Source organism: Pelophylax lessonae (genome assembly GCF_965119305.1).
Source record: "Pelophylax lessonae genome assembly, chromosome: 7".
In the NCBI taxonomy this organism is placed as follows: domain Eukaryota; kingdom Metazoa; phylum Chordata; class Amphibia; order Anura; family Ranidae; genus Pelophylax; species Pelophylax lessonae.
In genome coordinates this window covers 292,372,966-292,399,481 of record NC_138774.1, presented here as the reverse complement: position 1 = coordinate 292,399,481, position 26,516 = coordinate 292,372,966, and the positions used below count along the sequence as shown (strand labels likewise).

Sequence of the window (26,516 nt, the reverse complement as noted above, 5' to 3'; positions counted from 1 at the left end):
TCCCCACTGATACCAATGATGGGACACTATTCATTCCACTGATACCAATGATGGGGCACTATTAATTCCACTGATACCAATGATGGGACACTATTCCTCCCACTGATACCAATGATGGGACACTATTCATTCCACTAATACCAATGGCGGGGGCACTATTCCTCCCACTGATACCAATGAAGGGGCACTATTCCTCCCACTGATACCAATGAAGGGGCACTATTCCTCCCACTGATACCAATGAAGGGGCACTATTCCTACCACTGATACCAATGATGGGACACTATTCCTTCCACTGATACCAATGATGGGACACTATTCCTCCCACTGATACCAATGATGGGACACTATTCATTCCACTGATACCAATTATGGGGCAGTATTCCTCCCACTGATACCAATGATAGGGCAGTATTCCACCCACTGATACCAATGATGGGGCACTATTCCTCACACTGACACCAATGATGGGGCATTATTCCTCACACTGACACCAATAATGGTGTACTACTCCACCCACTGATACCAATGAAGGGGCACTATTCCTCCCACTGATACCAATGATGGGGCACTTTTCATTCCACTGATACCGATGGTGGGGGCACTTTTCCTCCCACTGATACCAATGATGAAGCACTATTCCTCCCACTGATACCAGTGATGGGGCACTTCTCCTCCCACTGACGCCAATGATGGGGCACGATTCCTCCCACTGACACCAATGATGGGGCACGATTCCTCCCACTGACACCAATGATGGGGCACGATTCCTCCCACTGACACCAATGATGGGGCACGATTCCTACCACTGACACAAATGATGGGGCATTATTCCTCCCACTGACACCAATGATGGACCACTATTCCTCCCACTGACACCAATGATGGACCACTATTCCTCCCACTGATACAAATGATGGGTCACTGTTCCTCCCACTGATAACAATGATGGGGCTTTGTTTATTCCCACTGGTGCCAGGGCATTTTCTACTCCCCCTGACCACAGTCTGGGCCCCCTAAAACCTGAAGGACAGTAAACTTGCCCTTTGTTTACAAAGTTTGGAGACCCCTGCATTAGACGATGGAGGAAATGCTGAGGTGTTCACTACTTGACACCAACTGCCCCATCAAAGGCATTGTAAAGGGCAAGAAACTCTACGATGCTAATTGCTGCTTTTTACTGCACCTAGAGCACCCTTTGAAGAACAAATATCTAAGATCGTTAACCTCTGGACAATGCATGTTTATCATAAGTAGCAGATTCCAATTTTTATGTTTGTTACGTTTAGAATTAAATTTTTGGCTGAAAGAAAACCTATACATGTTAAAAGTAGCAACGCCCCTCTTTTACATATAGCTCCGTATCGTATGATCCATAAACATTGCTCCAGTTGAATAAAGCAATGTCTGCCATAAGCTCAAAGCAGATTTATAAAAAATATAAAAAATCTCTTCATAAGTGTAATTTAATTACTTTGGTGTTCTTCAAGCTATCTTTGTCTTCGTGCGGTTGGCATTTATTGGTATAGATTGCCAGGCCTGACACTGCAGCTTATGGATTTTTTGCTTGCTCTTCTTTAGGCTTAGCAATAGCCATAAGACGGAGCTTACTAGACTTGTCAAAGATATTTTGTATAAATTACTTTTTACATGAAACCCGTAAAATTTTCATCTAACCCAGGGGTCTCCAAACTTTCTAAACAATGGGCCAGTTTATTATCCTTCAGGCTTTAGAGGGGCATGGCTGCGGCCAGTAGGAGTAGAAAATGTCCTGGCATTGGGAACAATGCCCCATCATTGGTATCAGTGGGAGGAATAGTGCCCCATAATTGGTGTCAGTGGGAGGAATAATGCCCCATAATTGGTGTCAGTGGGAGGAATAATGCCCCATAATTGGTGTCAGTGGGAGGAATAGTGCCCCATAATTGGTGTCAGTGGGAGGAATAGTGCCCCATAATCGATGTCGGTGGGAGGAATAGTGCCCCATAATTGATGTCGGTGGGAGAAATAGTGCCCCTTCACTGGTGTCGGTGGGAGGAATAGTGCCCCATCATTGGTGTCAGTGGGAGGAATAGTGCCCCATCATTGGTGACAGTTGGAGGAATAGTGTCCCATCATTGGTGTCAGTGGGAGGAATAGTGTCCCATCATTGATGTCAGTGGGAGGAATAGTGTCCTATCATTGGTATCAGTGGGAGGAATAGTGTCCCATCATTGGTGACAGTGGGAGGAATAGTGCCCCATCATTGGTGACAGTGGGAGGAATAGTGCCCCATCATTGGTGACAGTGGGAGGAATAGTGTCCCATCATTGGTGTCAGTGGGAGGAATAGTGCCCCATAGTTGGTGTTAGTGGGAGGAATAGTGCCCCATCATTGGTATCAGTGGGAGGAATAGTGTCCCATCATTGGCATCGGTGGGAGGAATAGTGCCCCATCATTGGTGTCAGTGGAAGGAATAGTGTCCCATCATTGGTATCAGTGGGAGGAATAGTGTCCCATCATTGGAATCAGTGGGAGGAATAGTGCCCCATCATTGGTATCAGTGGGAGGAATAGTGTCCCATCATTGGTATCAGTGGGAGGAATAGTGCTCCATCATTGGTGTCAGTGGGAGGAATAGTGCCCCATCATTGGTGTCAGTGGAAGGAATAGTGTCCCATCATTGGTATCAGTGGGAGGAATAGTGTCCCATCATTGGAATCAGTGGGAGGAATAGTGCCCCATCATTGGTGACAGTGGGAGGAATGGTTCCCATCACTGGTCTCAGTGAAAGGAATAGTACCCCATAGTTGGTGTTAGTGGGAGGAATAGTGCCCAATTGGTAATGTCAGTGGGAGGAATAGTGCCCCAAAGGGTTGGATAAAGGCAAGCAAAGGACCTCATCCTGGCCCGAGTCGCAGTTTGAAGACCACAGATCTAACCTAACAAAAGGATAGATTATTTGCAATATGCATCTGCAACAATGCCATAATACTGAAATGAATGTTGCTTTCTGGTGAAACAAAAAAATGCATATGATCTCTCTTAGGCAGGTCGTAGATGATGCGATTTTCTTTCTTGCAACTACGGGTTGCAGGAAAGAAAATTGCTTGATTTCCCAATTAAAGACAGTCAGTAATCCATCCCACTGAGTTATTGTGCTCTCCTGGTGGGGGGGCGGCATTGGCACGGGGAGCCGTTGCTGCTTACAACACAGTAAGTATTGCTAGCGGCTATCCGACACCCTGGTTGTACCCAAGGCAATTGATAAATCGACTTGGTACATTCGGCTGGTCCCTGCTGAACCGCCTGCGATTCAAGCCATCCATGGCCGGCTTTAGGCTAGCCCTACATGACTTGACCAATTCCAACTGAGATGACTGAAATTTGAGTCATAGGCGGTTCTGTCAGAACCACCAAGCTCAACAATCTTCAGTTGAAATATTGAAGGAGCTGGTTGTAAAATTGTCAGTTAAACAGCGACCGCATCAGATCTGAATATACCAGCCGGCATAAATGATCTTTCTTAGGCTAGCCATACATGACTTGAATTTTGGCCAATTGCTGCTGAATTGGCTGTAATTTGAGCCGTAAATGGCCCTATTGGCACCAACTGGCTCTTCTGCAAACTTGAATTAAAAGATTGAAGAAACTGGATAGAAAATTGTCAGCCAAACAGCAACACATCCAGTCTGAATGTACCAGTCAGAAGTGCAGATTCCTCCCCAATCCATATAACTGAGCCTCCTTAAGCTAGCCATACCTTACTCAAATTTTAGCCAATTGCTGCTGAATTGGCTGTAATTTGAGCCGTAAATGGCCCTGTTGGCACCCACTTGCTCAGAAAACTTTGAAGGAGCTAGATGGAAAATTGTCAGCTAAACAGCGACTGCGTTCCATCGAAATAGAACAGCTGGCAGGGCAGATTCCTCCATCCACGCTGTTTAGCATGGATTGGGAAATCTAGAAGGCTGACCAAGAAACATCTAGAAGTGTGGGGCTAGCCATAGATAAATGAGCAGTCAGTTCAGGATGACCCAACAGTCAGCTCGGGATGACCCAACAGTCAGCTCTGGGGTGCCCCAACAGTCAGCTCTGGGGTGCCCCAACAGTCAGCTCTGGGGTGCCCCAACAGTCAGCTCTGGGGTGCCCCAACAGTCAGCGCTGGGGTGCCCCAACAGTCAGCGCTGGGGTGCCCCAACAGTCAGCGCTGGGGTGCCCCAACAGTCAGCTCTGGGGTGCCCCAACAGTCAGCTCTGGGGTGCCCCAACAGTCAGCTCTGGGGTGACCCAATCCTATCTTATGTCTATGGGGAAGCCATACGACCGGTATAGATGGACTTAGGACTTGTGTTGATTGGCAAACACAGCAAGTATTTGGCAGTTTGGCATTCTTCCAAATTCATTGCAACTGTGTTTGACTTGCAATTCACTTGCTTCAAGCTGCTTTTGCATTCCCATAGACTTGTATAGGAAGGGAAGTAAATCGGAAGCAAAAAAAGAAAAGCCTGTTGACACAAGCCCTTGTAATGCGTGTGCCCGCAGTGTGTGCGTTCTTATTCCAATGCTGATTGTGTGTTCTTGCTATGGGATTGCCCCTTTTTTTCCCGAAAATTTCTTATTTTTGATAAATTGAGAAAAACTTTGCCTTTGGGCATTCCTCGGCTAATACATAAAACATAGAACTACTAATAACCACCTATTATAGAACCAACAAAAAAAAGGGGGTGGAGGAGGAAACAACACACCTTCCATACACCTCCCTCTGTCATTCTCCTATAAAATCACGTCAAGGGTTAATGAATGGGATTGCACCTTTAAACACTTTTCGGATATCCTTTAAAGAGACAAAGGGTATATAATTGGAGCTTTATGACGTCAATATGACAGCAAGACCTAATACAATGAAAACATCTGCCGCAGAGTTCGACAGGACGGAAAATAGGCTGTAGCGCTTCTGATAATAGGAATCTGGGGTAAGAAGGAACATTATACAGATGTAGAGAAAACAAATATGCCAAACACCTTTTTTTTTGTGAAAAGTTATAGGCTGAATCTACCCAGATTTCATAAGCAGTGCAATATTAATGTAAGATCCTTTCAACTTTTGATCATTTTTACGAGGCCGGGAATTCATTTTGATGTTTTATCTATCAAACCTGTGAGCCTGAATAATGAAGGAGAATAGCCAAATCTACAGATGTTTCTGAGCAGTGCTGGGGATTGAAGAACTTGACGTTTCCTCTGTAAAAAAAAATAGACAAATATCATCTATAATTGATGAAAAAGTACAAACCTTTCAGGATACATATTTGTGTAAAGTTAATGTTCATTAAACAATGAAATTTCATGTGAAATTTCAAATGAACGTTTTCTGCCAAGTCTGTTTTGGTCCAACAAGCAGACTTTCCATCGTGAATGTTCAGCTAATCTCCCGTCTCCTAATACTAAAGAAATTTCATTTAGAAGTTTTATTTCTTATATTCTGGAGAAAAGGTTAGTGCTTAATGTGGACCTTACTAAAGAAAAAAAATGTTAGCTGTGTCCCGAGGAAGTAATAAAAGACTAAAATGGTTTTATCTTTGTTGGATAGTTTGATTCTAAAATTGCCACGCAGCATCACTTCATATTAATAATTCGAGGGCTGTATTGAAAGTAATGCAAAAGTGGGAATAACTTTTTTTCTATTAACTTCCATGGGTCTTACAAATTTCACATGTTGGTAGACTAACTCTATAGCAGTGATGGAGAACCTTGGAACCCCAGATGTTTTGGAACTATATTTCCCATGATGCTCTACTACACTGCAGAGTGCATGAGCATCATAGGAAATGTAGTTCCAAAACATCTGGGGTGCCAAGGTTCGCCATTACTGCTCTATATTAACTTTCTCTTTATTCCTTCTTTCTTTCTTTCTTTCTTGCTTTCTTTCCCCCCCCCCTTTTTTTTCTCCTTCCTTCCTTCCGCTCCTCCTCTTCCTCCTCCGTTCCTTTCTTCTTTTTTCTTCTGCTCCCTTCTTTCCTTTCCTCCTCCCCCTTCCTTCTTTTTCCTCCTCCTTCCTCCTTGTCCTTCCTTTCTTCTTCCTTCTCCTCCTTCCTTTCTTCTTCCTTCTCCTCCTTCCTTTCTTCTTCCTTCTCCTCCTCCTTCCTTTCTTCTTCCTTCTCCTCCTCCTTCCTTTCTTCTTCCTTCTCCTCCTCCTTCCTTTCTTCTTCCTTCTCCTCCTCCTTCCTTTCTTCTTCCTTCTCCTCCTCCTTCCTTTCTTCTTCCTTCTCCTCCTCCTTCCTTTCTTCTTCCTTCTCCTCCTCCTTCCTTTCTTCTTCCTTCTCCTCCTCCTTCCTTTCTTCTTCCTTCTCCTCCTCCTTCCTTTCTTCTTCCTTCTCCTCCTCCTTCCTTTCTTCTTCCTTCTCCTCCTCCTTCCTTTCTTCTTCCTTCTCCTCCTCCTTCCTTTCTTCTTCCTTCTCCTCCTCCTTCCTTTCTTCTTCCTTCTCCTCCTCCTTCCTTTCTTCTTCCTTCTCCTCCTCCTTCCTTTCTTCTTCCTTCTCCTCCTCCTTCCTTTCTTCTTCCTTCTCCTCCTCCTTCCTTTCTTCTTCCTTCTCCTCCTCCTTCCTTTCTTCTTCCTTCTCCTCCTCCTTCCTTTCTTCTTCCTTCTCCTCCTCCTTCCTTTCTTCTTCCTTCTCCTCCTCCTTCCTTTCTTCTTCCTTCCTCCTCCTTCCTTTCTTCTTCCTTCCTCCTCCTTCCTTTCTTCTTCCTTCTCCTCCTCCTTCCTTTCTTCTTCCTTCTCCTCCTCCTTCCTTTCTTCTTCCTTCTCCTCCTCCTTCCTTTCTTCTTCCTTCCCCTCCTTCCTTTCTTCTTCCTTCCCCTCCTTCCTTTCTTCTTCCTTCCCCTCCTTCCTTTCTTCTTCCTTCCCTTCTTTTTTTTTTGCTCTGCTACCTTTCTTTTTCTTCTTCCTCCCCCTCCTTCTTCTTCTTCGTCCTCCTTCCTCCTTCTTCCTTCCTCCTTCTTCCGTCCTCCTTCCTCCTTCTTCTTCCTTCCTCCTTCTTCCTTCCTCCTTCTTCCTTCTTCTTCCTTCCTCCTTCCTCCTTCCTCCTTCTTCTTCCTTCCTCCTTCTTCTTCTTCTTCTTCTTCTTCTTTCTCCTCCTTCCTCCCCCTCCTTCTTCTTCTTCTTTCTCCTCCTTCCTCCCCCTCCTTCTTCTTCTTCTTTCTCCTCCTTCCTCCCCCTCCTTCTTCTTCTTCTTCTTCTTCTTTCTCCTCCTTCCTCCCCCTCCTTCTTCTTCTTTCTCCTCCTTCCTCCCCCTCCTTCTTCTTCTTCTTCTTTCTCCTCCTTCCTCCCCCTCCTTCTTCTTCTTTCTCCTCCTTCCTCCCCCTCCTTCTTCTTCTTCTTCTTTCTCCTCCTTCCTCCCCCTCCTTCTTCTTCTTCTTCTTCTTTCTCCTCCTTCCTCCCCCTCCTTCTTCTTCTTCTTCTTCTTTCTCCTCCTTCCTCCCCCTCCTTCTTCTTTCTCCTCCTTCCTCCCCCTCCTTCTTTCTCCTCCTTCCTCCCCCTCCTTCTTCTTTCTCCTCCTTCCTCCCCCTCCTTCTTTCTCCTCCTTCCTCCCCCTCCTTCTTCTTCTTCTTTCTCCTCCTTCCTCCCCCTCCTTCTTTCTCCTCCTTCCTCCCCCTCCTTCTTCTTCTTCTTTCTCCTCCTTCCTCCCCCTCCTTCTTCTTCTTTCTCCTCCTTCTTCTTTCTCCTCCTCCTTCTTTCTCCTCCTCCTTCTTTCTCCTCCTCCTTCTTTCTCCTCCTCCTTCTTTCTCCTCCTCCTCCTTCCTCCTAATTCCTACTTTTTCTTCCTCCTTCTTTCTTTTTCTTCCCTCTTCGTTTTAGTAAGGGTTCGGTATGCTTAAGTAAGCATAGGTGTTAGGTGTAGAAGGGAACATTTTTAGGACTAATTAACTTTAGCCTGGAATTCTATTTTAAAAAGCAGCTCCTGCTGTCTATGCCGTGTCTGGCACATCTGCTGCTCTCCATGCCACGTCTCACACCATAGGAAATGAAGCAGATTGCCCCTAATTACCAAAGGGGCTTGCACGCCCTTTTGGTAATTAGGAACCAGATCTGCTCTGTTAAGAAGAATGGCGCAGGCTTTATTCCTGTACCACGTTTTGCTAATTCTCCCCATTGTGTTTAGGTAGGAGCTCCGAGTCTGTGGGTTTATGGCCTATAGCAAAATCCATTCTTAAATGTAGAGATGATTTTATTGTGCATTACCAGGGGTGGCAACTGGAATGCATAAGTTAAACAATGTACATTCTTAAATGTTACATAGTTAGTCGGGTTGAGAAAAGATACAAGTCCATCTGGCTCAACCAATAAAAAAAAAAAAAAAAACAGTATTGAAAACCCAACTATACAATCCCATATACACAATCCTATACCTGCAGTTGATCCAGAGGAAGGCGAAAAAACCCCAGCAAAGCATGATCCAATTTGCTACAGCAGGGAAAAGAAAATTCCTTCCTGATCCCCACGAGAGGCAATCGGATATTCCCTGGATCAACTTTACCTATAAATATTAGTACCCAGTTATATTATGTACACCCAGGGAAAGAGTCCAGGCCTTTTTTTAAAGCAATCTAGTGAGCTAGCCAGAACCACCTCTGGAGGGAGTCAATTCCACAGCTCTTACAGTGAAGAAACCTTTCCGTATTTGGAGACGAAATCTGTTTTCCTCTAGACGTAAAGAGTGCCCCCTTGTCCTTTGTGTTGACCTTAAAGTGAACAAATCAACACCAAGTTCACTATATGGACCCCTTATATATTTATACATGGTGATCATATCCCCCCCCCCCTTATGTATTTATACATGGTGATCATATCCCCCCTTATGTATTTATACATGATGATCATATCCCCCTTATGTATTTATACATGGAGATCATAGTCCCCCTTATGTATTTATTACATGGTGATCATATCCCCCCTTATGTATTTATACATGGTGATCATTCCCCCCCCTTTATGTATTTATACATGGTGATCTTACTCCCCCCTCATGTATTTATACATGGTGATCATATCCCCGCTTATGTATTTATACATGTTTGATCCTCTCCGCCCTTATGTATTTATACATGTTGATCATATCCCCTCCCCCCCCTTTATGTATTTATACATGGTGATCATATCCCCCCTTAATCTACTCTTCTCAAGAGAGAATAAATTAATTTCCTCTAATCTCTCCTCATAGCTGAGCTCCTCCATGCCTCTTATCAGTTTGGTTGCCCTTCTCTGCACTTTCTCCAGTTCCCCAATATCCTTTTTAAGAACTGGTGCCCAAAACTGAACTGAATGTAATTTTTTTACTAAAACCAGTTGAGAAATCCTGTGCCCAGTTGAAGTTGAGCAAAATGCCGAACAGACTTTATTTGAGACACAATAAAAATTGCCCTGAATGTATTCTAACTATGTAGATGGCTCACATGGTGATAGATAAAACATTTCAATGAAATATATGAAGGATGAAGAATCGGTAGATCCAATAGTTTTTCAGCCCGTATTTTTTACCATTTTTGGATTTATAGCTTTCATTTTAATATAGCTGTAGGGGAAGAAATATACAGATATACATTTGTAGACGTATAGATACAATTGCTGTAGTCATAAAGGTATATGAGCGTGCTACTGCAAGCCTCGATTACAGTTTTTTATTTGATTATAACTGTTTAAGCAGAACAATATTCACAAATTATATTGCATCCCTGCTTACTTTGGGGATGCGACTTAATGATCACAGACAAAAGAAAAAAAGAGACATCCTGTTTTTAACGTTCTGAAATATGTTGTGCATTTTTAATAAGATCCCAGATGGTACATAGCTGTTATTGATTTGTAAACTGGAAGTGAATGCCTCCTTTTGCTTTGTGTTGCACATACTACTTGAATGGCCTTTGGATAATATAACCGCCGTGCACTTTGTGAACCATTCAGTTTCTCTGGGAGTCTTATTAGCTTGTTCAGATGCTGCCATACTCTTTCCTGTGACAGAATCCCCTTGGTCAAATTGTATCTGTCTTTTTTTTTTATCCCATCTTATCAGTAGAAAATGTTGCGATGAAAGATCCTCCGGACTTATTGGACAGGCAGAAATGCCTGAACGCCTTGGCGTCTCTGCGACATGCCAAATGGTTTCAGGTTGGCTATTTGTTCTTACCTTATTGTTATTGTAGCCTTATGAGGTTTTTTTTCATTTGATTTTTCTTTTGATCTCATGTTATCCATGCACTTGTAATCTGTCATAACAAACCTGAGTAGTTTTTTTAAAATCTACATTCACTTTTTTTTCAAAGTCATGTTTGCCTAGCAGCAGTGCCATCTATTTGGCCCTGATGGAGATTGCTTGATGTTTGCCAGCTAATAATTGTTCATTGTGTTAAAGGCATACAGCTGAGAAACAATTAGAATTGCGCACCTCCTTAACATCTAAAGCTTTTGGCACACCCTGCTATGTTGGCCTCCTGCCTACAGGTGGCACTGATGCTGTCTAGATATTTTTCATTTAATTTTTTATTTTTTTTTAGGTGTAGCGGTGTTAGCTGGTATATCATTATCATGAGGCTACAAAAGCAATCTTTACGTGAAGCTTTTCAGTTTAAAACCTGACCTTTCTAAACATGGACGTTATGCCATTCTGTAGTTTTTCTTTGCATGAAGTTAGTCTACTACTCAGTAATCATATTTAAAGAATCTGTCTGAGGCCTCTGTAGGTTTGGGGTAAAGAAAGAACACACAAGCAGGATTGGAACCATTTTGTCTATTCCAGGCGAGAGCAAACGGATTAAAATCTTGTGTAATTGTGCTGCGTATTCTTCGAGATTTGTGCAACAGTGTTCCTACCTGGACCCGGCTTAAAGGATGGGTGAGTGTGGAATGTGGTGGGACATCTTGCATGCTCAGATAATAGCAGTTATTTTTTTATAATAAAAGTTGTTGGGTGAATTATGCCAAACAAAACCCTTTTCCGTTACCTATTTAATTGTTTTTGTTGTAAATACTGTTGAAAATTTTTTTTGTTCTTTTATTGGCGGGCCTTTTAAGTAGACTGACCTTTTGACTCTTTATTTCTCTCAGCCGCTAGAACTCATATGTGAAAAAGCAATAGGAACATGTAATAGGCCGTTGGGTGCCGGAGAAGCATTACGGAGAGTGATGGAGTGCCTGGCGTCGGGCATCATTCTACCTGGTAAGACCAATTGGGAGTGAAAGTACCTGAATTCCACTGAGGGTTGTTCTGTGATAGTGGGGGAAAATGGTATCAAAGTACAAGGAATTATTATGGGCATTTGATGGGGTCATTTGAAGAAGACTGATTCAGCGTCTGGGAGTTTTGGGGGATTTATGATATTGTAAAAACCTGAAGGATACCGAAAATATAAATTTACCCCCATGATGCATGTCTTGATGACTAGGAAGCAAACAATTACTAAATCTATCTAAAGTCAAATCTAAACTTCATTGGACTCTAGCAACCAAAACATTGATGGCAGGATCTTCAGTCTGCTGCCATCAGGGAGGAGACTGCGGAGTCTCCAGGCCAGGACCAGTAGACTGAAGGACAGCTTTATCCATCAGGCTGTCAGGAAGCTGAACTCGCTCCGAACTTGCCCCTTTGTCCCTTTTCTGCCATAGGCACCACTGAACTATGCACCTCCCCTTCCCTAGATCCCATATCCCTAGGTCCTTCCATCCCCTCCTTTCACTAGCATTCAGTGACTTGCACCAGTCACTTTGGCAGCATTGGTCTGCTCACTACCTCATTCACCATGGAACGTCATTGGTCTGCACTTTATCTGTTGTGTGCCTTGTGCTGTTTTTATTTTAACCTTATTTTTATTTATTTTTTTGCGTTTTTAGATTTTTAGGCTATATTGTTAGTGTTATCTGTATGCACAGGGGGTCTAAGAGTAACGTAATTTCGATTCTCTGTATGTATGTATTGTACATGTGGAAGAATTGACAAAGTAGATTTGACTTGACTTTGACTTGACTACAGACAACATGGTCAAATTCAAGGAAATCTTGGATCCATGGATTACCCATTTCCCCTGTCAACTTTGATCATTGGTTGATAGACCTATGAACTCTCTAACCTGTATCAACAGAACCAAAAATCCCCCAAAACTCCAATATGCTCTCAATATGCTCAGCCATAACCCCCCCCCCTCCCCCCAAAACTTCAATATGCTCAGCCATAAATCCCCCAAAACTCCAAGACCCTGAACCCTAAATCTCCAAAACCCCAACACCATCAACCATCAATCACCCAAATCTCTAAGACACTCAACCATAAGTCCCCCAGAACTCCAATATGCTCAGCCATAAATCCCCCAAAACTTCAATATGCTCAGCCATAAATCCCTCAAAACTTCAAGACCCTGAACCTTTAAATCTCCAAAACCCCAACACCATCAACCATAAATCGCCCAAATCTCTAAGACACTCAACCATAAGTCCCCCAGAACTCCAATATGCTCAGCCATAAATCCCCCAAAACTCAATATGCTCAGCCATAACCCCCCCCCTCCCCCCAAAACTTCAATATGCTCAGCCATAAATCCCCCAAAACTCCAAGACCCTGAACCCTAAATCTCCAAAACCCCAACACCATCAACCATCAATCACCCAAATCTCTAAGACACTCAACCATAAGTCCCCCAGAACTCCAATATGCTCAGCCATAAATCCCCCAAAACTTCAATATGCTCAGCCATAAATCCCCCAAAACTTCAAGACCCTAAATCTCCAAAACCCCAACACCATCAACCATAAATCGCCCAAATCTTTAAGACACTCAACCATAAGTCCCCCAGAACTCCAATATGCTCAGCCATAAATCCCTCAAAACTTCAAGACCCTGAACCTTAAATCTCCAAAACCCCAACACCATCAACCATAAATCGCCCAAATCTCTAAGACACTCAACCATAAGTCCCCCAGAACTCCAATATGCTCAGCCATAAATCCCCCAAAACTTCAATATGCTCAGCCATAAATCCCCCAAAACTTCAAGACCCTAAATCTCCAAAACCCCAACACCATCAACCATAAATCGCCCAAATCTTTAAGACACTCAACCATAAGTCCCCCAGAACTCCAATATGCTCAGCCATAAATCCCTCAAAACTTCAAGACCCTGAACCTTAAATCTCCAAAACCCCAACACCATCAACCATAAATCGCCCAAATCTCTAAGACACTCAACCATAAGTCCCCCAGAACTCCAATATGCTCAGCCATAAATCCCCCCCCCCAAAAAAAAACTTCAATATGCTCAGCCATAAATCCCCCAAAACCTCAATATGCTCAGCCATAAATCCCTCAAAACTCCAAGGCACTCAACCCTAAAGGCCTGTACACATGATCAGAAAATCATACAAAAAAATACCACTTTGGAAGTCATAATGTACGATAATCTGAACGTTATTACGCAGCTATCATCTGAAATTTACCAAGCTGTAAATCCTCCAAGACGCTAAACCTTAAGTCCCCCAAACCTTTAAGACACTTAACCATAAGTCACCCCCCCCCCCAAAAAAAAACCTCCAAGATGCTCAACCATAAATCCCCCAAAACTCCAATATGCTCAGCCATAAATCCCCCAAAACTCCAATATGCTCAGCCATAAATCCCCCAAAACTCCAATATGCTCAGCCATAAATTCCTCCCCAAAACTCAACCATATTTCCCCCCAAACTTCAAGACACTAAACTGTAAATCCCCCAAAATTCCAAGATGCTCAGCCATAAATCCCCCAAAACTCTCTAATATGTTTAGCCATAAATCATCCAAAACTTCAATATGCTCAGCCATTAATCCCCCAAAACTCCAAGACACTCAACTATAAGTCCCCCCAACACTCCAAGATGCTCTGCCATAAATCCCCTAAAATTCCAAGATGCTATACCTTAAGTTCCCCAAAACTTCAAGACAAAGACATTCAACCATAAGTCCCTCAAATCTCCAAGGTCCTCAACCCTTAATCCCCCAAAACTCTAAAATGTGCAAACATTCTGCATCTGTTAGAAAAATGGTTGTAACCCCAGATGGGCTCCAACATCTAAATTGAAAAAGAAATGCACAAAAAATGTCTGTGGTCACAGTCACTGTTCCTTCTGTTCATTTTCATTGAGTTTGAAGAAGTTAGAGTCAATATATTAATATTACCAATCTGGGTTCAACCCTTATAAATATTCTGTGTTTCTAGGAGGGCCGGGCCTGCACGATCCTTGTGAGAAGGAACCTACAGATGCACTGGCTTACATGCCCGTGAAAGAAAGAGAAGAGATCACGCAAAGTGCACAGGTAAGTCCATGTGAAAACATTGTACGTGAACCAAATCCAGGGATCTTATCTACGAAGAGGACCACTGATAAGGGGGTAACACCGGTCCCCCTGTACAGAGCAGGGCCCAATCATAGTTACATCAATCAGTTCAGCAGGGGGTGTCTGGGCAGCAGAAGGAAGGGGAACCTGGACAGGAGGAGTGGCAGGTGCAGCATTTACTAGCATTGACCCTTGTAGTTCCCACCTGCACCAGCTGAAAGCTGCCTTCTCCTCCTTGCTCCCTAGCTGCTTTCAGCTGCTAAGGGGAAGAGGGAGGGGGGGGGGGGCTACAGGGAATTGGTACTAGTAAAATCGACTCCTTTTTCTGTTGCCCGGGCCCCTTGCGTTATCTTCTTCTGGTCCTCCTGCAGTGCTGACACCTTCCCCTCCCCTCCTTCCCATCGTTTCAGGGTGGAGTGTGGGGGGAAGCGGCTGGTAAATATATTTACCTAAACCTTTTCTGAATAAACGCATTTGATACCCATCACTCACTCTGTTCATTCTTCCCTTAAGCATAGTAATCTGTGTTTAATATGTTTCCGTTTGTGAATGAACAGGAAGCTCTGTACAAAGCTATTCCTGTTCATTTATTCTATGCAGCTGAGACTGCAGAGAAGGAGATTGAGGACTTGATCCTCAATCACTTTGTGTCTCAAAAGTGAGACATTATAAGTCTTTGCGAGAGCCCATGATTTCTAACAGCGGAGCCTGCATTTACTATATCTGGTCTCCCCAGGACTCTGCAGTCACTATATCTGGTCTCCCCAGGACTCTGCATTCACTACATCTGATCTCCCCAGGATTCTGCATTCGCTATATCTGATCTCTCCAGGATTCTGCATTCGCTATATCTGGTCTCCCCAGGACTCTGCATTCACTATATCTGATCTCCCCAGGACTCTGCATTCACTATATCTGGTCTCCCCTGGACTCTGCATTCACTATATCTGGTCTCCCCAGGTCTCTGCATTCACTATATCTGATCTCTCCAGGACTCTGCATTCACTATATCTGATTTCCCCAGCACTCTGCATTCACTATATCTGGTCTCCCCAGGACTCTGCAGTCACTATATCTGGTCTCCCTAGGATCCTGCATTCACTATATCTGGTCTCCCCCTGACTCTGCAGTCACTATATCTGGTCTCCCCAGGACTCTGCATTCACTATATCTGGTCTCCCCAGGAGTCTGCATTCCCTATATCTGATCTCCCCAGGACTCTGCATTCGTTATATCTGATCTCCCCAGGACTCTGCATTTGCTATATCTGATCTCCCCAGGACCCTGCATTCACTATATCTGATCTCCCCAGGAGCCTGCATTCACTATATCTGGTCTCCCCAGGACTCTGCAGTCACTATATCTCGTCTCCCCAGGACTCTGCAGTCACTATATATGATCTCCCCTGGACTCTGCATTCACTATATCTGGTCTCCCCAGGACTCTGCATTCACTATATCTGGTCTCCCCAGGACTCTGCAGTCACTATATCTGATCTCCCCAGGAGCCTGCAGTCACTATATATGATCTCCCCAGGACTCTGCATTCACTATATCTGATCTCCCCTGGACTCTGCATTCACTATATCTGGTCTCCCCAGGACTCTGCATTCACTATATCTGGTCTCCCCAGGACTCTGCAGTCACTATATCTGATCTCCCCAGGAGCCTGCATTCACTATATCTGGTCTCCACAGTACACAGAACATGGAAGAGCAATAGCTTTAGTAAATATAAACTGCTGAATCCCTTTTCTCATAAGCAGTATATAGCAGTCTTGCTACAGAGTGCCTGCTTTCAGGAAACATATAATGTTTGGAGGTTTTACGTAATCTTCAGGCCTGAATTTTTTATTTTTTTTTTAGGTGTGCAAAAAAAAAATAATGCAAAAACGCTCTGGCGCCGAAACGGTTAAGAGAGGGTGGCGGGCGGGAGGAGAGCCGAAGTTGTTAGAAAATAGCTCAGAGATGAGTTTAGGTCGTCATTTACATAACCTGGGAATCGGCGGTGAAGTATCTCTCTTCTTATCCGGTCCTGTGACCTTTAAATCCTGATATGAAAACAAAGTGTTATGACGGCCTCCTTTTGAGTTTTTTTTTTATATCCTTTTAGTTCATTGCTCCTTTATAATGCTTTTCATAACACATTAAGGATGCAATGGGAAGCATCCGCTATTCTGCAGCTGTCAGCAGCAGCCAACCCAATTCACAGAGGAATGTGCTGTTTTATTAGGAGGTATTGTGTGCTCCGGAGCATTCGTGACTCACACATACAATCTGTTTCTATTACTTTATATATCAGAGAGATACAAGTGGGACTTTTAGTACAGCTTTTATATATTTTTTTTTGTTATTTCTTCACAAGGGTATTACATTTTGATCAAAGGGGTCACCTTTGTTATTAAACCACTTCTGGACTGCCCCACGTACATTTACTGCCGTGGGACAGCCTCTCTGCGCAAAATCGTGTACCTGTACGTTATTTCTCTCTCCCTGGTCTGGGGCGCGCACGCACGTCGCCGGCAACCACCTCCTGCTGCGATTGGATACAGCAGGAGCCAATCAGCAGGGACCCTGCAATCATTCCCGGAGCAGACGTAACGGTGGCCTGCCTATGTATACTAGGCAGATCGCAGTTCTTTGATAGGAGAAGACAGAAATCTTGTGTTTCTGCTAAGCAGGAACACTGATCTCTGTCTTCTTTCATTATAAGCACCTCCCCCATAGTTAGAAAGCACTCCTTAGGGACACATTTAACCTTTAGATTGCCCCAGACATTTACCCCTTCCCTGCCAGTTTCATTACTACAGTGACCGTGCATATTATTTAGCAGTGTCACCGGTCCCCAAAAAAGGATAAAAAGCGTCACTTAGTGTCCGATCTGTCCACCGCAGTCCCGCTATAAGTCGCTGATTAATTAAGGGAGGTGCAACGCTAAAATCAAAAGTGTATCAGTCCAAAAACAGTCCTTCCGTAGGTGTCAGCTGATTGGGCAGATGAGTGCCACCACCACCAAAATACCACCAACCACACTGCCTCTTACCGTCTGGCTGATAACAATAGAGCATTCATATGTCCTGCCATAGGGCTCTTTCACACGGTCCGCCTCCGTAGGCGGATCCGTGTTGCTCAGCGGGTATCGATCCGCGATCCTCGCTGAGCCGGCAGGTGACAGCTCCGTCTCCGCTTGCAGAGCGGAGAGGGAGGTGTCTCAGCACCCGCTGCCCTCTATGGGGGATCGGATGAGAGCGGACCGCTTGTCCGCTCTCATCAGATCCGATCCGATTACTAAACGGATGGAAAAATAGGGTTTCCATCCGTCCAGATTTCATGCACAGGATAACTTTTGCACAAACCAATCAATATACACTTATTGGGATTTTTTTTTTTTATAACAAAAATATGTAGCAGAATACAAATTGGCCTAAATTTACATAGGTCCATAGTGACATAGTTACATAGTTAGGTTGAAAAAAGACATCCGGCTCAACCAATAAAAAACAAAAAAACTGTAAAGAAAACCCAACCATACAATCCCATATACACAATCCTATACCCGCCCCAACCATACAATCCCATATACACAATCCTATACCCGCCCCAACCATACAATCCCATATACACAATCCTATACCCGCCCCAACCATACAATCCCATATACACAATCCTATACCCGCCCCAACCATACAATCCCATATACACAATCCTATACCCGCCCCAACCATACAATCCCATATACACAATCCTATACCCGCCCCAACCATACAATCCCATATACACAATCCTATACCCGCCCCAACCATACAATCCCATATACACAATCCTATACCTGCCCCAACCATACAATCCCATATACACAATCCTATACCCGCCCCAACCATACAATCCCATATACACAATCCTATACCTGCAGTTGATCCAGAGGAAGGCGAAAAACCCCAGCAAAGTATGATCCAATTTGCTACAGCAGGGGAAAAAATTCCTTCCTGATCCCCCCCGAGAGGCAATCGGATATTCCCTGGATCAACTTTACCTATAAATATTATTACCCAGTTATATTATGTACACCCAGGAAAGAATCCAGGCCTTTTTTTAAAGCAATCTACTGAGCTGGCCCTTATGTATTTATACATGGAGATCACATCCCCCCTTATGTATTTATACATGGAGATCATATTTATTTATGATCATATTTGATGAAGAAATTTGATTTTTTTTTTTGTTTTGTTTATAGCGCAAAAAAAATAAAAACTGCAGAGGTGATCAAATACCACCAAAAGAAATCTCTATTTGTGGGGGGAAAAAAGACCTCAATTATATTTGGGTACATCGTCGCACGTCCGCGAAATTGTCAGTTAAAGTAACGCAGTGCAGAATCGCAAAAAATGGCCTGGTCATTAGGGGCTAAACCTTCCTGGGCTGAAGTGGTTAAAACAAAATCGCTACAGCTGTTAGACCAACTGTTGATGGTGATCAGCATGTTAGCCGAATAAAATTATTTACCCAATTGGACATTGCCAGAAAACTAAAGAACACTACAAGCTTGCCCTGCGCCCTTCTCACCTTCTTCCCATAATAGACAACCCAAATTGAACCCTGGGATTGACAGACCTCCAATTCCAGAGACTCTATGCAGCGGAAATACACTCACCGGACACTTTATTAGGTACACCTTGCTAGTACCGGGTTGGACCCCCTTTTGCCTTCAGAATTGCCCTCATTCTTGGTGGCATAGATTAAACAAGGTGTTGGAAACATTCCTTTGAGATTTTGGTCCATAGTGACATGATAGCATCACGCAGTTGCTGCAGATGTGTAGGCTGCACATCCATGATGTCAATCTCCTGTTCCACCACATCCCAAAGACGCTCTATTGGATGAGACTTGGTGAGTGTGGAGGCCATTGGAGTACAGTGACCGGATCTGGTGAGTGTGGAGGACATTGGAGTACAGTGACCGGATCTGGTGAGTGTGGAGGTCATTGGAGTACAGTGACCGGATCTGGTGAGTGTGGAGGTCATTGGAGTACAGTGACCGGATCTGGTGAGTGTGGAGGTCATTGGAGTACAGTGACCGGATCTGGTGAGTGTGGAGGTCATTGGAGTACAGTGACCGGATCTGGTGAGTGTGGAGGCCATTGGAGTACAGTGACCGGATCTGGTGAGTGTGGAGGCCATTGGAGTACAGTGACCTCATTGTCATGTTGAAGATGCGAAGAATTGGGAATGGAGGCTGTTTCCCCAAAACAGTCCCTGGGGAGGAGGGGAAAGAGGGTCATAGAGAATTTGGACTTTCTCGGTACCTTGAGCTCCATACAAGACGCATATATTGCCCAAGTCAGACAGTGGTTCAGCCAAAGAATGCTGAAGAAACCAGTGGTGAGATGATTGGAGCTTTGTGACATGGTGCATTATCCTGCTGGAAGCAGCCATCAGAAGATGGGGACACTGTAGTCATAAAGGGATGGACATGGTCAGCAACAATACTCAGGTAGGCCGTGTGGTTTAAACCATGCTCAGTTGGCACTAAGGGGCCCAAAGTGTGCAATGAAAACATCCCCCACACCATTACACCACCAGCCTGAACCGGTGATACAAGGCAGGATGGATCCATGCACCAAATTCTGACCCTACCATCTGAATGTTGCAGCTGAAATTGAGACTCATCAGACCAGGCAACCTTTTTCCAATCTTCTATTGTCCAATTTTGGTGAGCCTGTGCCAATTGTAGCCTCAGTTTCTTGTTCTTAGCTGACAATGGTGGCACCCGCTGGGGTCTTCTGCTACTGAAGCCCATCTGCTTCAAGGTTTGATGTGTTGTGCGTTCAGAGATGGTATTCTGCATACCTTGGATGTAACGAGCGGTTATTTGAGTTACTGTTGCCTTTCTATCATCTGGAACCAGTCTGCCCATTCTCCTCTGACATCAACAGGGCATTTTCTTCCACACAACTGCCGCTCACTGGATATTTTCTCTTTTTCAAACCATTTCAAACCATTCTCTGTAAACCCGAGAGATGGTTGTGCGTGAAAATCCCAGAAATACTCAGACCAGCCCGTCTGCCACCAACAACCATGCCACGTTCAAAGTCACTTCAATCCCCTTTCTTCCCCATTCTGATGCGCGGTTTGAACTTCAGCAAGTCATCTTCCACGTCTAGATGCCTAAATGCATTGAGTTGCTGCCATGTGATTGGCAAATTAGCAATTTGTGTTACCAAGCAATTGAACTGGCCATGATTCTCAGTGGCCGACAATTCTACTTTTATCTTTCACAACAGGCCTCTTAAAAACTATCCTTCTAGAATGCACTCCAGCTTTGATGCTTTCTTCACCTTGCTTCCAGCGGCACCAGCCACCAATTACCATACTTGTAGAAACTGGCCCCCTTACATTAGACACTCCCTCTCACTCCTATATGCCCTTTTATCCACTCCATCGGTTGAGGAACGTCCAACTTTATTACAAAGTGGGACCATGATTTGTCCACAATGTTCTAGATTGAACAGCCCAAAAAATGTGACTTCTCTCTATGAAATGATCTATCTGGCTGTTATGTCCATTAGCAAAGATGTATATTAGAAATGAGCTTTGGGGTCCTCTAAACTAGTCTCTCCCCGAGTTTGAAGTTGTTCCCTCCCTGCAGCCGGCCTCTTTGTTTACATGACCTGTTGGGTGGGAATGACCCAGCCTGCAGCTGCAAGAAAGAGCATGAGTTCAGAGTTAAGCCCCGTACACACGTACCGATTGTCGGCCGTAAATATTCGGCCGATTGTAGGCTTGTTAGTATGATGCTTCCGACAGCCGACAGCGCACTTTCGGTCGAAAAGAATCTGTCGTGTAGGCATTAAAATTTTTGTTGGCCAACACCAGAACAGCCGATTGTTCGCCAGTCAGTGCAGAATTCGGCCGACAATCAGCAGATTTGCAAGACTGGGCATGCTCAGAAAAGAAAAAACACACGGAAAGTTAACCATCACATGACATCACTTCTGCAATCGGCTGTTGTTGGCCGACAAAATTCGTGTGCAGTCTTTTGCAATTTTCAACAGACACGACAGCCCTGGACAAAAGACGGCCGATCGTTCGGCCGACGATCGGTACGTGTGTACGGGGCTTAAAGGTACAGATGAGTTCTCGATGAATGGAGGAGGCAGACCTTTCTTTCATCAACCCATTCTCCATTCATTGGAAGCTATAGTACAGCTATTTATGAATAGAGGAGAGGGTCAGAAACGGTGCTGCAGGAGTTAATACAACTGCTTGGGGGCAGGGCGACTGTCAGGACCTGGGTCTGAACCTGAAAACTGTGCTGTGTCTGCCGATGTCTCTTCTTGCTGAGGCACCTAGGATACTGGACAGCTCGTTGGACAATTTCTTGAATGATCCTATCCTTGAACCCTGATTTTCTTAAACCTTGAACTCTTTGCTCCTCCCGTGAACTACTTGATTTAAGCTATGTCTCTGCACTTCCTGTTTGCCAGATTATTGAGCCAATATCTAGCTCTTGTCACTCGTGCTGTGGTCCGCATCTTTGCTACCAATCTTTGACTTGCTCCTTGACTACGCCTCTGCTTGATCCCAACCTGCAACCACTTGTTACTGATCTTTGGCTTGTTTCCTGACTACGCCTCTGCTTGATCCCAACCTGCAACCACTTGTTACTGATCTTTGGCTTGTTTCCTGACTACGCTTCTGCTTGATCCCAACCTGCAACCACTTGTTACTTATCTTTGGCTTGTTTCCCGACTACGCTTCTGCTTGATCCCAACCTGCAACCACTTGTTACTGACCTTTGGCTTGTTTCCTGACTATGCTTCTGCTTGATCCCAACCTGCAACCACTTGTTACCAACCTTTGGTTTGTTTCCTGACTACGTTTCTGCTTGATACCTACATACAACCACTCATAACTGACCTCTGGCTTGTTCCTTAACTTCACTTTTGCTTATAACCTACTTGCTATATCTGCTACTTGACCCCAGCTTGCTCACCTCCTGGTGGGGAGATCCTGAGGCCCCCGACCTGGTACTAACACACTGCAAAACCCATCTCCACCATCAGGAGCGCTGATGATTATCGGCTAGTGTTTAAGCTCTGCAACCCAGGTAAACTGGCATCATTCGCCAGGGTGACCTGCTTCTGTGCTTATCCAGTTGGTCGTTGAGATCCTCCCTACTGCTATAGGTACTGGTTTCCGAGCCTGACTTCAAACCGTGACAGCGGCAGAGGATGGAAGATTATAACTAAACAAGGAGCTGACAGCACAAGGGACACTTCTTATTTATAGTAAGTCCCTTGTGCTGATTTTTAAAAAATTAACTACATTTATGCGTTAACCCTTGCAGCGCAAGGGAAGCTCTACTGCAAGGAAGGCTTTTTCCTTTACCCGGAGATGAGCTTTTAGAGGGACTGTCCAACTAAACTTTTTTGTGTGTGTTTTGAATAGAGTGGGGGTGGTTTGGGGGTTGCCAGGTTTTTTTTGATTGTGGCCAGCTGTACACGACTGCTAATCCGAAGCAAGGACAGGTACAACCTTCCAATCCCTCGTGGGTGGGGTGAACCGCATCAAACTTAAAAAGAGAGCCTAAGCTCATTGATCAGTTGACAGAAGTATAATAGGGTGACTTTTTTTACGTGGGGTTGGATTTAATCTAATATGCATAGAGATGATTTCAGAACTCTATTGCAAAGGAACCCATCAGAACCTGGCATGATTGAGCTCCAGCCTGACAAATCTGACCCTCTCAGTAGCACTTGACTAACCGTGCTGGCTTTGCTCATCTTCAGAGCCGGGCAGGAAAAACGCTGACTGTGCACTTCTTCTAAATTTAATTAAAAAAAAGAAATCATTTGTGGGTGTCGGTATAAAGCTACTGTCAGTCAAGTATCACATCATAAACTATTAATGGAACTTTTGCCCTGCTCCCACCAATCTTTCATTTGTGCAACTGGGAAACTTAATGCTGCAGATCTAGTGTCACCATCGTCTTCGCTGAATCTTGGGAAGGGGGGGGGGGGCAGGGTGATTTGGAAAGTGATTAAAGGAAATGTCTGCAGCTATAAAGATTTAGTACGGGATTCAGTGATACAAAATACGTTAAACCATTTGATGCCCTAATACTCTGTCAACAGAAGATTTATTTTTCTGTATAGTAGGTTCGCTTTCCATACAGAGAAATCCTTCGCCCATTTTTTTTTTTTCTAATGAGATTAGTATTAAGTGCAGAATACGTGATGGCATTTGTTCAGTTGTAAAGTATGGAGTGCAACCAAACCTGCATGCCGTCTACCACAGAATGGTGTAACACACTTGGCTTTTGAGCCTTTCGGATGCTAAGAAAATACCCGTCCATGAGTGCTGGGTGAGCACATTGGCACGAATGTGTGTCTTTGGAATACGGCCAAGAAGTCATGGAAGGACAGCCTATTTGTGGGAGTAGGGATTTATTTGTACTCGCTGCAGGGTCAGGACTACGTGGAAAGGTTTGTATGTGCAACAGGAAGCTACGAACATGTGGAGCAAGACCATTCTGCTGTCCTTCCTTGTACTAATGATAACACAAGATCACTCATTATCATGTCCTGTGCTGAGAAGAACATGGCGTCCGCCATTGATGACCTTCCTTCTACTAATGTTAGTTACTTGGCTGTCTCTTGTTTCACATGACTCTGGCCCAATACAAGTATACAGCAGCAGAAGTTAAGAGTTATGCAAAATATATTTATTTATTGTAGGTACATATATAGCGCAGTCAATTTAAATATATTGTTCATTCACATCAGTCCCTGCCCTCAAGGGACTTACAATCTAAGGTCCCTAACTTTCATACATACACATAGTAGGGCCAATTTAGACTTGAGCCAATTAACCTACCAGCATGTCTTTGGAGGGTGGGAGGAAACCCATGCAGGCACAGGGAGAACATGCAAACTCCAGGCAGGTAATGCCATGGTTGGGGTTTGAACGGATGACCCCAGTGCTGCTAAGTCGAGTTGCTAACCACTTAGCCAGTGTGCTGCCCATTGTGAATTCATTGAAGGCATCTCCTCAAATGGAAACCAGACAATTGGCATTTTTAGAAAGATTGGTCAGCCATAAATGCAGCCTGTGCTTTCTTTTAAATTTCAAAGCTAAGGCTAGCCATAGATCAGGGGTGTCAAGCTTAATTTCATTGCGGGCCGCATCAGCAGTACAGTTTGCCCTCAAAGTGCCAGTTTTCTGGGGTGCACTACGCACACAATGCAGGGTTCAGGAGTGTGCTGCGTTACAGAGTGCAGCATTCAGGAGTGCACTACATACACAGTGTAGGCTTCAGGGGTGGGCTATGTACTGAGCGCAGTTCCAGGGGTGCCCTATGCGTAGAGTTCAGGAGTGCACTATGTACAGAGTGCTGGGTTTAGGAGTGCTTCCTAGCATCTCTCTCTCCTAACTAGCTTGTCTCTATGTACCTCCCCATGTAGGCAGCTCAGCTTCCGGCTTCAAAACTGGGTGCGAGGGCCACATGACCAGGCCTGGCGGGCTGGATTTGGCTCGATTTGTAACTAGAGTTACAAAACATGTCAAGTGATTGGGGCCACTCTGCAAGCCATGCACTCAATTGAGGGGCACTAGTGCGCAGGGTTAAAACAGATGATGAAGAGGATATTAAAGCATATGTGAACAAACACCAGAAGTTGCATGCTGTGATTCATCTCTTGCTGTCCAGCAGGTGGTCGTCCCTCCGGACTTGCATGAGGGTGCTGGGACTAATGGTTTCTACCTTTTGAGGTGGTTCTGTTTGCACAGTTCCATTAGAGGTCCCTGCAAAGGGAGATCCTAGCCAAATGGGACAAGTGTCCGAAGTCTCTGGACAATCAGATCCAGCTGAGCTGAAAAACAAAAAGATCTCTGATCTGGTGTCTTCGCCCTCCAGGTCTTCACCAGGACTAATCTTTTCTCCCCCTTTATTGGACAGTGGTCACCATGGATGCCAGTCTGTCCCGGTGGGGAGTTGTCTTGGATCGGCACTCCGCTCAGGGAGTTTGGACACTGGAAGAATCAAGACTCCGGATCAATGTCCTGAAACTCCGCACGATCAGGCTGTGCCTGAATCACTCGACAGATCGCCTTCAGGGGTGTCCTGTGCGAATCTAATCGGACAATGCCACAGCCGTGGCTTATGTCAATTACCAGGGTGGAACAAGAAGTGTATTGGCAGCTCTGGAGGTAGCCTGCATTCTTCGGTGGGCAGAACGTTTTGTTATGGCCCTCTCCGCTGTAAGCAATCCAGGGGTGGAAAATTGGCAGGCAGATGATCTGTCGGCGGGCATTGGACCAAGGTGAGTGGTCCCTTCATCCGTATTTGTTTCATCAACTGTGTCTCCGGTGGGGCACTCCCAAGGTGGATCTGTTGGCGTCTCAGCTCAACAGGAAGGTGCACAGGTTTGTGGCACGGTCACGGGATCTGCTGGCAGACGCACTGGTGACCCCCTGGGGCCAGTATCGTCTGATTTACGCTTTCCCTCCTCTCAAGCTTCTGCCGAGACTCATGCACAGGATCGAGGCAGAAGGAATTTCTGGTCATTTTAGTGGCCCCGGATTGGCCTTGCTGGTCTTGGTACGCCAACCTGGTGCGGCTGGTCACCAGCGCCCCTTGGAGACTACCTCTCAGGGAGGATCTGCTGTCCCAAGGGCCAATCTTCCATCCTGCTTTACAGTCCCTGGCTTTGACAGCTTTGCTGTTGAAAGCCAGGTGCTGAAGGATAGAGGTTTGTCTAGGTTGGTGATTCCCACATTACTGAAGGCTAGGAAGTCTACTTCTAGGAAGATCTATCATTGCATTGGTGGAAAGCGTGCATTTCGTGGCGTGAGTCGCTTGGTGTTTACCCTCGCTCTTTTTCTGGGGCTCAGGTCTTGAGCTTTCTTCTTCGGGGGGGGGGGGGGGGGTTTGAGCAGAAATTGGCCTTGAGTACCATTAAAGCCCCGTACACACGATCAGATTATCGAACGATCTGTCCGTTTTTTGTGGCATGCTAGTCTGATGTGGAAAGTGAAGAGGTTATTTTCATGCGAATTTTCCCGTACGACAGAAGTGATGTCATGTGTTGGATTGTTTTGTATGTGTTCTTTCGTCTCTGAGCATGCCTAGTCTTGCTCTTAAGATTTTTTTCCGTCGAAATCTGTACTAATAAAATGAAAATCGGACGT

General features: G+C 44.8%; 1 protein-coding gene across 3 annotated transcripts in view; it reads left to right on the top strand.

Annotated features, from left to right (window-relative positions):
- Positions 1 to 26,516, top strand: part of STRBP (spermatid perinuclear RNA binding protein) — a 250,689-nt gene that overhangs the window by 155,274 nt on the left and 68,899 nt on the right. For 2 of the 3 annotated variants that reach the window (XM_082263345.1, XM_082263343.1), the window contains exons 7-10: positions 10,048 to 10,142; positions 10,771 to 10,866; positions 11,079 to 11,190; positions 14,212 to 14,309. In XM_082263345.1, the coding sequence (XP_082119471.1) occupies positions 10,048 to 10,142; positions 10,771 to 10,866; positions 11,079 to 11,190; positions 14,212 to 14,309 (401 nt within the window). The remainder of the gene's footprint in view (positions 1 to 10,047; positions 10,143 to 10,770; positions 10,867 to 11,078; positions 11,191 to 14,211; positions 14,310 to 26,516) is intronic. The other variant, XM_082263344.1, reaches the window with a different exon arrangement.